The sequence below is a fragment of the Melanotaenia boesemani genome, chromosome 15, assembly GCF_017639745.1.
Source record: "Melanotaenia boesemani isolate fMelBoe1 chromosome 15, fMelBoe1.pri, whole genome shotgun sequence".
Taxonomy (NCBI): Eukaryota; Metazoa; Chordata; class Actinopteri; order Atheriniformes; family Melanotaeniidae; genus Melanotaenia; species Melanotaenia boesemani.
This window is the reverse complement of record NC_055696.1, coordinates 19,291,543-19,306,658: the sequence shown is the minus strand read 5'-3', so window position 1 is coordinate 19,306,658 and position 15,116 is coordinate 19,291,543. Positions and strand designations below refer to the sequence as shown.

The 15,116-nt window shown below is 38.1% G+C and overlaps 1 protein-coding gene across 1 annotated transcript; it reads right to left on the bottom strand.

Moving 5' to 3' along the window:
* Nucleotides 1-1,908: 1,908 nt before the first annotated feature.
* faxdc2 (fatty acid hydroxylase domain containing 2) lies at nt 1,909-13,461 on the bottom strand. Its single transcript, XM_042008068.1, has 9 exons — nt 13,351-13,461; nt 11,712-11,755; nt 9,824-9,921; nt 8,542-8,645; nt 7,337-7,458; nt 4,867-5,072; nt 4,650-4,755; nt 3,109-3,275; nt 1,909-2,884 (listed from the first exon to the last, which is right to left on the bottom strand). Exons 1-9 carry the CDS (start codon nt 13,373-13,375, stop codon nt 2,728-2,730), a joined length of 1,029 nt encoding a protein of 342 aa, XP_041864002.1. The 5' UTR covers nt 13,376-13,461; the 3' UTR covers nt 1,909-2,727.
* Nucleotides 13,462-15,116: the final 1,655 nt, after the last annotated feature.

Sequence of the window (15,116 nt, the reverse complement as noted above, 5' to 3'; positions counted from 1 at the left end):
CAGACGAGCCGCATCCATCCATCTATCCATCCGTTGGACATCTATCCATCAGCGACGCTACAGGACTGGAATCATTGATCTGGATTACTTGAAGGAGGCGATGGCTGCGAGGAGGGCCGTCGTTCTCCGACGCAGGCTCAGGCATTCGGGTCGGCGCTGCTTTCCGTTTGACGTCAGTTACAGCCGTGAACACTAAGGAGTGCGGTCGGGTACAGATGTAGCAGGGCGAGCAGCGTCTCGCTTCGCTGTGCTCACAGACTCAAAATAGGACCGTTCATTCGTGCTCGAAGTGGTCACTCATCCTGCGATCAGCTGTGTGGATGATAAAATTCATCCAGCACAAATTTTTTCCTCCACTAATGTAAATGTGAATTTGACAGATGAAGAGAAACGATCACAGCTCCCTGCTACCTTTTATTGTGTATAGAACAGATTATATATTTGCCTTACATGTGTACGTGATCTAATTTTTTTTTTTTTTTTTTAACAATTATCTTTTAATTCTTTTGAATTTCTATTTGCTGTGTTTCTCATGCTGTTGTTCCAGGAGGTGGGTTGGTGTCAGGCTTTCAAACATCTGGATTTCAGAAACACAAAAGGGAAAGTTGGCATCAGGCGTCAACAAAGATCTCTCGCCTTTCAAAATGTTCACAAATGAAATCTTCTTTTACAGTAAAGACAAAGATGAGAGCAAAATATAAAGAAACTACAGATGAAATCAGCCTCCACATTTCCTTCCGTTTCTTTGTTGAAAAATCCATAAAAACACTTGAATTTTGGGGTTTGATTTGAAGTAGTTTTGGAAATTTCAAGTCGTAATGAAATTACCTGTCAATGTACTACAGTGTTTGTTTGCAGTCATATTGAAACCATCTGATGCTAAAAATCTGACCTATTTGGATGAAACGGTGCCCGTTAGTCAGCCTGTGTGTTCCAGAGGTGGATGTCACATTATGTCAGTGTTTGGTTCCTTGAAATCCAGCCTTGTCACACACATGAAGATGCAAATCAACGCTGCACTTGTTCTTTGTTCCCCCTTTCAACCTTCAGCTTGTTTTCTGTGAGATTCGGATCAGTTTCAGAAGCCTATAAATGATGCATCCAAGTGTTCACTGGGGGAAAACTAAGAGCTACAAAATGTTCACATAACCCCACTTTTTCTGAAACCAGTAAAGCCTTTTAGGTGTGTGAGCTGGACATGACAGACCTCTCTTCTCCCCCTCTGACAGTCACATGACCCTCCCTCTAATGTGATCCTCTGCGGACTTTTGGTGGGACTCAAGCGATTTGGGAGTTTACAGCCTTCTATATCAGTTGAACCGCTGCTAGGTGTCCATATGAGCTGTACCATTTGGCTCAAGTTTCACACGGACGTGGCCAGCTGGCCGGACACCGGAAAGATGAGAGGTGGACATGGGAAAGAAGGAAGGAGGAGCAAAAACAGACTAAATTAAAAGAAAAAAAGCCTGACTGGGGTTTGTGATGATGCTTGGAGAAAATGGCTGGTTATGATGTCTGCAGACTGAAAAAAAAGGACAAAATTCCATAAAGCCATATGAATAAGAAATAACTGTATATGAACCATTAAAATAGTTCATTGCATTACAATATCCTAGGCTTGTCATGAGGAAAAAAAGTTTAAAATGAGACGAAAAAGGAACAAAAAAATATATAAAATGGAAAAATGTAAAATACTTGAATGAGATCTTGTATTATAACATTTAATATTCATAATATCTGCTTTGTAGGCTGACGTGATTCGCTATTAGTGTTATTTGTAATTTGTAGTAATTATGCTTTTCCTTTAATAAAGAAAAAAAATATCACAAAACTGACAAAAAACCCTCAAACACCAGCTGCTGTGTGTTTTTTTTTTCCATCTCACCACCAGAGGAAAGGAAGGAAACGTCTTTTTAAAATATTTTAATCAAACTGTCCCATCAGAACAACATTTTATCTATCATAGAATACATATTCCCAACAATTGGAGGTTTTTCTTTTTTGTATTACAAAAAGCCATGCTTAACATTTCAAAGCATGTTTAAGTGTCATGATAACAGAAAGTGCAGCTAAGATCTGTCTGTTGCCAGATCTTCTGGATAAACAGTAAGTGATCATGTGCCGGCTTTAAGTGCTGTTACTATGTGTTAAGGTATCTACAACACAAAAGCTTGTATTTGATATTAAAATGAACATTAATACTATGTTACAAACATGAAGAGGTAATCTTTACATGATTAAATCACTACATGAAAGTGGAATCTGGGAGGTGAGCCATATTTCCATGATGTAGGTTAAAGGACTGAGTTTTATGGGGGTTTTTTTGTTTATTTTTTTAGCATAGCTGAACTTAATTGTTTAGTTTTTATTCTGGTGCATTTTGTATTTTGGTGGGATGTTACCAGAACATGACCCCAACCAACAGACGGCTCTGCCTCATCACCAGTAAAGGACCAAATCCTGATCTTCAATAATCAATTTCATAATTGATCATTTAAAAAATTATTCGTGGCAGCGACTCCCACTGAACAGGAAGTGATAAACATCTGCTAAAGTGCAACAACCACAGTTTAAATCGCACGGGGGGAGTTTCACAGTCTGAAACTGATAAACATTAAAACAATCAAAACCTAATTAAGACAGATGGGGAACTCTACCCCCACCCCTTCCCCGCTTTTATAACCATCCAAAAGCTTGGTGAGGCCTGAGGTCAAAGGTGGCAGGTCGTCACTGGCCCTTCTTAGATGTGTCGGGGATGCTCTGGGTAAGAGGGGTGAGGCTGGTGAGCAGCGTGTGCCGTTCATACTGTTTGGTCTCCCTGAATTTGGCGTCGGTGCCGTGGAGCCGGTCCAGCACACCAAAAACTCCGTAGCACTGGTTGAACCTAGAAACAGATAAAATAATGCAACTTAAACTCCATACTTTGAATTGGAAGTATTTATTTTCCCAGTTTATTTTTTAATCAGCTATATGCACATTTATCTACTATCTAAAATAATCACAAAGAAACACAGTTAACTCTTGTTTCAAATGTTTTTGGTCATCAAAACTGAAAATGTCCTGAATTTATAGAAGAGAAATCTGTTAGAAGCACTCCTTAAGACTCACCTGAGGTGATGGAAGTCGTGGAACTCAGGGGAGGGCAGAAAGGGCAGATGATAGCCGCAGTGAGAGATGGTGGTGCTGACCAGAGCCACGCAGTACCACATGGAGGTGGTGGACAGGTGGGATCCCAGAATCACCGGCCCGATTACCACCGGCATCATGTTGGAGAGCTGATGGAAAACAAGTTAGCCAAAGATAAAATATCCAGTAAATCAGATCAAATCTGGAGGACTTAAACTTTCTAACTAATAAGGTAAAAAAAAACATCTGTCACACATCTGGTCACCAAACAGACTCAGCGTATAACACTGAATCAGTCGTAAAAAACGCCTTGTCAAATGCACTTAACTCCACTGTGCCCACTCTGCCAGAGAGGAGGTTCCTTGGAGGACATCTTAAGCTGTTGTCCAAGAACACAGGGAGAGGGGCGCTACCATTGGTGCCATGACCAAATACTGAGGGCTGTCACATCAGCACTGGGATTGCTGGCAGTAAACACCAGAAAGGCAAAACACAGCCTTTATTAAAGCCAGGGAGAAGCCACACCAAGCCCAGATCAACCACGGGGGCTGTGTGCAACACCACGGAGCTGGAAACAAAGTCGACCTAGGGAGTCAGCTCAAATTCCCAGAGAACATTACAGTGACCACACTCAAGGCCAGACAGTTCCCTGGGAAGACCAGATGAAGGAGGCGTTTGAGAAGGAGAGGGCCAAGTAGAGGAGCTGGTGGGGGAATGACAAAGCAAGGGAAGGAGGACCAGGTGCAACCACACTTAGATGGGGTGCAGAGGATTAGCTGGCCAATCACTCATCCGGGGCCTCAAGATGCTGGGAGTGAAGGGACTTTACATCAGGAAAGCCATCAAGCTCATCATGGACGCTGCTGAAAAGGCGTCCATGATGGCTGTGGATCAAGCGGGTGGTCCGTGGACCACACTTGCTACTCAGACACAAGCCTGGGTCTGATCAACCCTGGCTGGGTCGCCTGGGCGAAGTTGTATGATGTTGCGAGACCTGAAACACAATGAACCCAGGATGCATCACTGATGATGTGTCTGAGTTGCACCAGAGGTGTAAATTAAGAACAATTTCATGATCATCAGCAAATGTGAGGCCCTCTGTAAAGCAGACATTTAGCACTTCACTGGTCTGCAGCATATGGATGTGAGTAAGTACAATACCGGGGAGGAAAGACACCAACAATGATCTTAGAGAAGCAACTGTTGCTGCCCATCTGTGGGAAGGGATTTAAGACCATTTCCTTAAATTCTAGAGTGAGAAAGATTATTAACAAGTGGAATACATTTAAGACCGTTGCCAATCCTCCAACGAGTGAACGTTTCCTTAAGTTCACATCGATATCAGACTGGAAAGTGACAGACTATAAATAAACAAAACAAAACATGGTATAATATATTGTTTTGTTATATTTATCTCATCTTAAGATTAATCTCTATTTTACACACACAACTACAGTCCTCAAAACAGGAATATACTGCATGGATTCAACAACAGAAATAAGAAGCAGGAGGGGATTATTCACCACATGCTCCAGAGGATGAGCGTAGATGGAGACGACACCAATGGGAGCGGTCCACTCATGGTGCTGTTTGTGGAAATGTTTGTAGAGGTTGGGGTGGTGGAACAACCTGAGATAATTAAAAAGATAATGCTAATATAAAAACAACAACATTTAATCTAAAAGATATAATGAAAAAAAAAAACATGTAGTTGTAATGTCTAAAGTGAATGTTCTCTACCTGTGTGAATAGTAAAACAGAATTTCTTCCAGGATGGCGAAGACAGCCAGTTCCACCAGAGCCCAGTGGAAGGTAGGCAGCTCAGGGCCACAGGGGTTTCCTCTCCAGGTCATCAGGTAGTATATAGCGACCACCATGGGCCCAGAGATGAGCACCTGGTTGAAGAGGACGGTCTTTACTGCCTGGCGTAGCTTAACAGGATCCACCTAAGACAACAGAGGATGTCAAAGAGAAATTAGATCTGGATGCAGTCTCAGAAAGAATAAAAAAGTTTTTTATCTTAAAATAAGGCAAAAAGATTTCACTACCATAAATTAGAAAGCATCAGTATCAGATTATTATCTGCTTATTTTTCTTCTATTAAACAACTTTTCCTTTGACCTTTGGATCTCAGTGAGAAACACACGGTGACCTGTGTGTTTGTGCACCAGATAACGCTTTGCACGTTGTGTAAGTTCACAACGTGAGGACGAAACACATTTAGACATTTTTACAGCCTGCAATAATATTTCCGATTATGTTAGAAAACGTTTCAAGATAACTTCTGCAAACGTTTGTCAGGGGGTGGAACTTGCATAGCGCTGGTAGAATCTGGGACTGGTGGGTCAAAGATGGCGGCGCTTGTGTGTATGTAACCTTTGAAGAATGGGTTTGACTATCACATAAAACATGCACTGATGGATCAGACCAAACAGAATTAAATCATCATATAATGCCATTATATGTACCTTCATACTAGATAGCATGAAAACAATTTAAACATTTGCACATTAAAACATTTTAGGAGTTCAGTGTTTAGAATTATCTGATCTATAGTTGAACGGACTCCTTGAAAAAATGATTTTACAGCTTTTAACCACTAGAGGGAGCTGTAAAACACCAACTTTGTTGTACAACCATGATTATCCCTTGCCTCAGTGAAGATCTGTGCTCTCCAAGTGCCCTTCTGGTTATTTATTGATCAGTATGTAATATTTATTCAATCTATGTCATGCAAACAGAATGCTCATGGAGAGGAAATAGTTCAGGCTCAGCACTGACTCTAGCTGTCCAGGGGCCTTTTTCAAAAAAGTAGAATGAAATATCCAAGGTAAGAGAAGATTGTGGGGGTTGACCAAGCCCTGTCAGAGCATCCTGGCTTTTTCACAAACGCCATACCAGGCAGTGAAGGAGCGACGAAGTCAGGCCAGGTTTAAGTAATCCTCCTGAATGCATGTTCACAGCTGTCTTCAAAAGACCTTGAGGTGGATCACAGATTAGCTGATTCTGATCAAGAAATATGGCCGTTTCTTACTTTAAAATAACCTTTTAATTTTACTTCAGTGGATTAATAAGTATTCTTAATTTAATTTTACTTCACCCCAAGTGAGCAACAACTAGTAACGGAGGTTTAGGAAGAATTACATCGTATAATATCGTATTGGGTCTATGTTCTTGGTAAAAACAGAGCTTATAGTGTTGTGTTAGTAATCATACATATGTGGACAAAATTATTGGTACCCTTCGGTTAATAAAAGAAAAACTCACTATGGTCACAGAAATAACTTGAATCTGATAAAAGTAATAATAAATAAAAATTCTATTAAATTTAATCAATGAAAGACAGACATTGCTTTTCAACCATGCTTCAACAGAATTATTTAAAAAAAATAAACCCATGAAACAGGACTGGACAAAAATGATAGTACCCCTAGAAAAGACAAAAATAATGTGACCAAAGGGACATGTTAATCCATTAATTCTTATTTATTATTACTTTTGTCAGATTCAAGTTATTTCTGTGACCATTGTGAGTTTTTCTTTCATTAACCGAAGGGTACCAACAATTTTGTACATGTGTGTAAGTCCAAAAGGTGTTAGCTAAATGACAGTATTCAGGGTTATGTACTCACTGCAAGTTGTATTATATCACAACCTGAACGTCTTTATGAGCCTCAAGCTAACTGAGGTCAGTGACACAGGAGGTTGTGAATAAAGGACTTTACACAACCCCTACAAAGCTGGGTGGCTTGATCTCTTCTAGGAATGACACACTATTGTGATCATAAGAAAAAGATGTAAGTTTTATACTGGGTGGATAATAAAGACAAAAAACAACCAGAAAATGTTATGAGAATATTTTTTATGGGATCAAATGAGCTTCCTGTGTGCGCTCCATGCTTTTAATCTTTTGAGAGATAATCATAGTGTGATTAGTGTTTGCCTGAGTCGGTTATCAGTAATGTCGGTCTTATCTCTGCAGTGTGCAATAACATCGTTTAAACAAACAGTGTGAGGACTTTGTTCAGACATGAACACAACAGATCAGTAACACAGAGGACCTGCTCATATACACACACCAATTTAAATTTTTATTAATAAACTAATGGTTTTAATTTAAGATGACGTCACATTTTATCCTAAAATGATCTGAGGAGTTTATCAAAGATTAAGAAGCATTAGAAAGTAAAGCAAGTTAAAAGGGACCTACCGGGTTGTTCTTGTCCACCTGGATGCGGTATCGAGTGATGAAAGATGGTTTACCAGTGGTGTCCACCAATAGCAGCAGAGCATTCAAAGCCCAGAACACTACAGTGGGAGCCAACATTGTCCCTGTAGAGAAAAATAAGTTAAATAAATCAACTTGGGCTTGAAGGAACGCCCTGAATCCAAACATTTTTCATATTTGGAAACATGTTTGGAACATATTAAACCCTAATTATAAATGTATGATGATAGTAGCATGTCATTAGTTTCAGCTGATACATTTTTTTTAGATTAAAATGTTCATGAAGGCCTTTGTCAAGACGGTCTTAGAGAGCATCTTTCAAGCTTGTTAAAATAGAATTAGGTTTTCACTTTTGCCTTAAAAAATGCAACTTAATATTCTAGACTTCTTTCAGGTTAATCTGCATTTCAAAAACAGGATGTTTCATGTCTGCATCTCAATTGAGCCATCATAGTAACAGCTAGCATTGCTAAATGCTACTTCCACTAAAACAGAGCTGATAATCTCTGGGGTTAGGTAACAAAATATGCTGATGCATCAGTGTTTGGCCAAAATGAGCCAGAAAATATCCACATGCAGTAAAAAGGCACATGGTGGTGCAGGTTTTAAAGAGCAACAGATACTGCTTGTTTGATTAAAATGCAAATTAAACAAATAATTTGCAGTTCATTTTAAATAATAAAGAGGGGTTAAATAATTTGTCGATCTTCGCTATCCTTTATTTATTCATTCATTCCTTGTGGCCTATTTGTGATATAAACTGTGTTAGGTTTCAGCCTCATCTCACAGATGATATCTGATCGATGAGGCAGAACTTTCAAAGCACAAAAGAAGCAAAGCTCATGACACTAGAAGCACACTCAGGAGAGGAAGCGGACACCAGAGGTCATGTTGTAAACTCAACAACTTTACAAACAGTTACAAGCTCAGTAATCTTTTGTGCAGTCCTGTAATTATCTTAGTAAATCCCTATTTGTTTCCCATGATGGGAATGCCATGGGATGCTGCTGTGAAAGTTTCCTCTAGGAGATCACATCAGGTCTCCAAAGAAATGGATATAAATCCATGAAATGACCTGTGAGCATGTGCTGTGCCATTCAACATGCTCGTGTTAGAAGCAGATCGCAGAGCCTGATTTCAGCTTTTACGGTTTCTCTGCAGATACAGAAGAAGGTTTGATTTCTTACCCATGAAGAACAAAGCTGCATCATGACCCTCAAATGCCATGTACAACTTTATCCACAAGTTCTGCCAGAAATCTCCTGAAGCTCCCCAAAATCTCTGAAGGTGCCTGGAGGAGGAAGCGCAAAGTGCAAATGTTTTGTAACAGAAACAGTCAACTAGAAGACTGCCATCTAACTGTGATTTATGTGCACGTCATTTGACACTGAACTCTTGTCTTTATGCCCGGTTTCAACCAGTGGTTCAGTACTACTCTGTCCAAATCCACACATAGCAACTACCTAATGATGCGCTAGCATCAAAACTTAATAAAAAATACTCTACCAGTGTCACTTTCCTAAAACATATACACCCTTAAAGCCACAGAAACCCACCTGAACACATCCTCTCCTCTCATCCTGCAACATCCTAAGCTCATCATGCCTCATCTAAAAATCATTTCATGCCGTGTTGCATCTACTTGAGTCTCAACATGACTAGTCCTATTATGCATGTCATCATGTCTTTTCGAGTTAAGTATAGTCATGTTTTACCCATGGCTTATTTATAAAAAGTTGGTACAGCCACGGTTAGCTTGTAAAGCTGTGTTGAAGCTTTTTATTCTGTAAATGGCTGCTAAAATCTTCATAGCTTTTTCTGAAGCCATAAGTGACCATATTTGGACAATAGGGAGGAGCAAGAGAGTTATTCTGAAACCAGTTTAGGTAGTTTAGCAGAGGTCTGGAAGAACACCGAGATTAAATAATCCTCAAAACATGTAAAGAATCTTGGTGTTATTTTTTATTCTTACTTAAATTTTAAAGCTGACATTAAAATATAACAAAAACTCAATTTTTTTTTTTATCTAAGTGAGACCCTTCCTCGACTACCCCATGAAGAGAAGAAGGAGAGTTCATACTAAACCACTTTTAAAGTCTCTGCGTTGGCTTACTGTGTGCTCATGGACCAATTTTAAGGTTCTTTTATTAGTTTTTAAAGCTCTTAATGATTTTAGTCCAAATTATTGATCAGACTTGCTTTTAGTTTATGAACCTCTCAGAGCTCTCTGGAAGATTTCTGACGAGCAAGCCAAGGTAACCGCTGGTCAAAACAGATGCCACGAAGAGTTTTCATGTTATGCACCAGCTTGCCCTGTTCCTGTTTATCCAGTCCTGCCCTCCCACTTCTGTTCAGTTTAACTCCTCGTCCTGCCTTTCTTGTCTTTTTTTTTTACTCTGCATTGATCACAATGCCACTCCTCAGGTCTATTTAGGACAAGCTGCTTGTATTGCCTTGGGGAGATCTTACCATGTCAGTGAGTTGCCAAATGCAGCCAAGAACAAGATTCCAGATCCAATGACAAACGCTGCTTTCTTCACAGAGTCCCATAGTCCTCCAGGGCCCTCCTGGGAAGACAAAAAGCAACAATTGTGTAAGGGTGTGCAATCAAATGATGGTGTTTCAAAAAAGACTTATGGCAAAGAAATTATTAAGACAAAAAAAAACAAAACAAACACTAAGGCCGTTCGTTAGAGAAACCAGTGAGAATGTTTTCATTGGCATTTAGCCCCATGAGGCTGCCTTTAGGTCATTAACCATGAAAGAAGAAATGACAGAGAGCATGGCATCATTTTCTACAACAGTCATCAGTCAATAAAGATAAATACATTTTTACTTCTTAAACCTATAGATGAAAGTTTCACACCAACTACATCATAAATGTGCCATTTGACACTAAACAGTCTGATTGTGACTGCTTCGTTTATTTAAAAAACACAGTTGTTTAAAGCTTATCTGTTGCACCAAGTCATCCAAATAAAATAAGTTTATCTAGCAATAAACAAAGAAAAAAAACAAAAAAAGAAAAACAGTACCAGTCAAAAGTTTGGACACACATTCCCTGGATTTAATGGGAAAGTGTGTCCAAACCTTTCACTGGAACTGTACAGTGGTGAATAAAACTTTTTAGACAACTTTCAAATTTTACACAAATATTGTCATGAAATATTTTAAAATGACAAATGTTAAGTTTTTAAAGGCTTTTAAAATTTTTTTGTTTATTTTGACTGTGACTATACTAAAAGAAATTACACTTGAAGACCTGAGAGCGATTCTTAATGCAACATTTCATGAATGCATGGGGTGTCCAAAAACATTTTTCCAACACTGTATATGCCATTGTGTTCAAAAGGGCATTTATAGAAAGCACCATCCACACTGAGAGAAAAGTAGATCAGGTCACTCAGCAGGAATTAAGTCCAGGGATTGATGTCCCATTCAACAGACTTTCTAAAATGCCAGCTTTCACCCGGCTGCCCTCACCCCGCTGTTGCAGCCGTGGGAAGAATGTTAAACAGGTCTCAGGACTCGGCTATCTGACTTCTCATTCACAATCACTGATTTATTCAGAGAGAAATAAAGTCTGCAAACATTCTCAACAGAACTGCTCTCTTTTGCACGTAAGAACATGAACTGTGGCCTCATATTTGCAGGCGAAAACTCCCCTTAAATTTTCTGGTGACCATGTACACAAGCCATTATGTGCTATTGTCTCTTTTCTTCCTGCAGGGTTCCAGAAATTGGCTCTGGTGTTAAAAAAAAAAAAAAAAAAAGCAACCTGTCAGGTTGAACCTGAACCATACAGTCACAAAGGAGTCAGTTTTAACTTCATACAACACAGTCCGCAGAAAGTACTGTAGGAAATGTCCAATAACAGATACTTTTTATGGAATAATTCACAGAATAATCAGTTATGATTTTTTAAAAAGGTACTTTTTGTGTCTTGAGGAATAAACAACATATAGGCGTCCTTCTTGTTTTCTGTTGTCAGTAAAAGCTTCATATGTACAATATGCTTCAGTCAGCTGCCCCACATTCATAAAACATAGCATGTAACAGCAGGATGCAGCTTCCAGTGGACGGTTTGAACAACTGAAGCTAAGCTATCTGCAACTTAATGGTCTCCACCTGAAAACAGCGGACCAGTAACCACAGAAAGCTAAGAAAGGAAAACAACACAACAGATGTAGGGTTGCACCTACGTTGGTTATGAGTCACTGTGCTGTGCTACTGCCGACCCGCCTTGCTATTTATCCATTACGTGACGATAACAGAGCTATTTCACAACAAACGTTTCATGTTGTAGCATCAGGAGAAGCACATAGCAGCAAGTTTGGATGTAAAGGTATAGTTTTACCTGTCGGCTGCTGCTTGCCGCACTGGCCTCAGCTGTCCTCCTTTCTGTAAACACAGCACAACTTAACTTTATTTTTCAGTTAGAAGTGAAACAATTTAAATCATCTGTAAATATTACAGGGCTACCCAAGTTAAATAAAAAGAAAAGATCCTGTAAAAAGCAAATGTATGCTGTGTCCCATAGTAACTCATGGCAGGAGACTGAATTCAACATGTTCTGTTATTTTAAAAAGGAAAAGGGCCCAATCCCAGCTCCCTGCTAGCTAATGCAAATTACATTCTTATGGTTAATTTAAAAAAATAAACCTTTATAGGTTTCCTTTGTTTGTCTCAGGAAAGGTCTGACTCAGAAAGCACTGGCAATTTTACAATAAAAATGTGAATTTATAAACCGTATTTCAATCCTTTAACATCTTTAAGTACTTTAAAAAAAATCTTTTTATAGTACGATAATCATCTAAGTGCAGAGTTGCCTGATGAAAAAATTTCAGCTGCAGGATTATATATAATCCTATTATAATCCAACTTTACAATGAGTGTGCAGTTTTTCCAGTCAAATTCTTGGGGATCAGCCTGTTCTACAGGCACCTGGTCTCTTTCTTGGTTTCTTTTTTACTGTTTGTACAACGAACAAAAAACTGCTAACAGAGATGCAACTAATGATCATTTCAAACATTTAATAATCTACTAATTAGTTTGTGGATTTTTTAGCCATTTAATAATGAAAAATATAATCTAATAAAAAAAAAAATCTGTCACGTGTTCTTAAAGCACATGATGACTTAGTAAATTACTTCATTTTTTATGTTTAACACTGCACAACAACCAGTTACAATATATTAGAAAAGGTAAATATATTCCATTTATTTTAAAGTGCATGAAACTGGAAAATAATATAAAACAAATGCTTTAACAGTAATTTGTTTATAAAAATGACTGAAACTTTCTGACAGCTGAATAACTAGGATATAAACTAATTATTGTTTTTAATATGACAATAATTAAGTTTTATAGGAATATATCAGGTAGAGCTCATAACAATGGGGAAATCAAGTTTATGAATCTTGGGAATTTTATTCGTTTCACTGCTTTTTATAATAATGATACAACAGAAAGATTCCAATATTTATTAATAATTAACTGAATCAGTGTTCAAGCTATGTTTACTTAATCCATGCTCTAAATATTACATAATGCACAAATTTTTACCCATACATTCATTACACATTCACCTTTTGTGCTTTTATGTATTATATCATAAAATATAGGGATCATGTTTATAAACTTGGGCACAAAGTAAATAAGCTTGGCTACAGCTTCAAGAATAACAATTCATCTATATATATATATATATATATATATATATATATATATATATAATATTTCTAAACCATTAGATAGTTAAAACATTATTTATTCATATGTGGTTGCTGTGCAGACTAAATAATTAATGTTAAAAAGGATTATTAGTGCGCTCCTCAGACAGGCTCTGCACCTCGGTGCTTTGTAGAAACAAAGAAGCGGTGATAGGTCTGTGTTCCCTGAACATACCATGTCATTCACACCGCTTGTTTCTTGGATAATTTCCAGTCATGCCGACTTTATCGATACAATCACGGTTTTATTAAAGACTGACTCACCGCTGATTGTCGTCTCCAACGGCATGGTTCCTCTTTCTCTTCGCGATCCAGCTGCACGAGCTCACAGGAGCAGTTTATTTACAACGGCTAGCGACTTCTGATTGGCTGCTCCCTGGTCAGCTGACCAGAGCTATAACCGGAAAAATGGGCTTCTGTTTCTGCCGAAGTGTTTTCCTCCCATCCACATGATTTATCCAGGTGAAGGTTGAAAACTCAGCATGGTGGGTGGTTCCTGGTTCCAGCATGTGAAGGTTTGGAACGGGGTACAATAGACTAACCCGAAGGAAAAAAAAAGACAGAATAACAAGTCATTTATCTTTAAAACAGAGCTTTCACTGCTCTGTTAGAAATGAGCAGCAACAACTGTTCTTTAAAAATCGCGCTTTTTCCCCACATTTTTTTATACTTAAATCCATAGTCAGTAAAAATAAAATCAGAATAATCTGTCATAAAAATAAGCATCTGGTTTGCCCCAGATTTTGTCTTATTTTTGAGATCTTAGCCCACTTTTAGGTAATTCATGTTTGGAAGAAAATTGATCATACTAGAAAGCCACCCAGGAAAAACAAGTGACAAAATGAGTGCTGAAAACATATTTTGAATCATACATATTTTGAAATTTAGCAAGAGATGGTCCCATTCTTACAACAACAATAATAAAAATAAAAAGTGTCATGAGTTTTGAGGATATTTGTTTAAAAATGATGTTGCTATAACAATCCATCCATAAATAATACATATATAGAATATCTGGTTTTGTTTTTAGTACATAAAAAAGATGCTTAATCTTCCAGATCCTCTCAATTACGGATGTTTGCTGTACATGGTCTGCTACCAGATATCCTGAGGGTGAAACCCACCTGAAGGAAATCATTGTTGACCCTTTCATTTAAAACAAACAAGAGCTGAAAGAGCAGATGTTTGAGACTATTTCCAGCTGTAAACGTTGAACCTTGAGTGGATTCTCCCAAGAGTCTGTGTAACAAACCCTCTGGTGTGTTTACAGCACTGACCCCGAATTAATTATTTATCTGTTGTGTGGTTTGTTGATGGTGCAGCAACTACTTAGGCTGGACTCCTAAAATCTGACCATTTGTTTACAGTTACAATAATCCTTAAGGAGGAAATCCTTTTGTTATGGGCTGGTATTGCGTGTTTGATTTACCAACATCAAACATGCAGTTTGAAGGCATTTACAATAAACTGTACGACCACTGCAGCTTTACTCAATGAGACCATGTTGATAGGTGCATGCTTGAACTTTCCCCTACATTTCTTTTATAACATCTGCTTCAGTTATTACTTGATAACCAAGATAAACCTCGGAACTGTCTGCTGCTGCAACATGTGTCTCAGTTATCAATTTATTACTATTACAGAACAGTACATTACGTAAAATTACTACAATCTTGAACATGTGCGTTTCACACTCATAAAATATCTTTAAAGAAATCTGGAAAGGAAACTGAAGCAAAGATCTTACCTCCATGAAATTCATTTCATGGATCGTAACTCTAAATATCTAAAAAAAATAAACTCAACACATTTTAACATGTGTTGCACAAATAAAAGAGAATATGACTGAACCACAACATCCTGTGGGTGGCCCTGTTATAAAAAGGTTGATTGTGTTAAGGTTAATAATTCTCCAATTATCTAATAGGTGTTGGGAAATATAACTTATCTTGTGTGAGGTGTGTGCTTTTTTTTTTTTTTTAAGTACAAGCAAATTATGAACAACTAAATTCAGACTTGAAAATAAATCA

Coding starts and splice junctions, on each gene's coding strand:
- faxdc2 (XM_042008068.1), bottom strand. CDS start 13,375: ATGCCGTTGGAGACGACAATCAGCG. Junction 5,073..7,336: donor AGGTGGACAAGAACAACCCG/GTAGGTCCCTTT, acceptor CTGTTGTCTTAG/GTGGATCCTGTTAAGCTACG. Junction 2,885..3,108: donor CACGACTTCCATCACCTCAG/GTGAGTCTTAAG, acceptor ATCTGTTTCTAG/GTTCAACCAGTGCTACGGAG.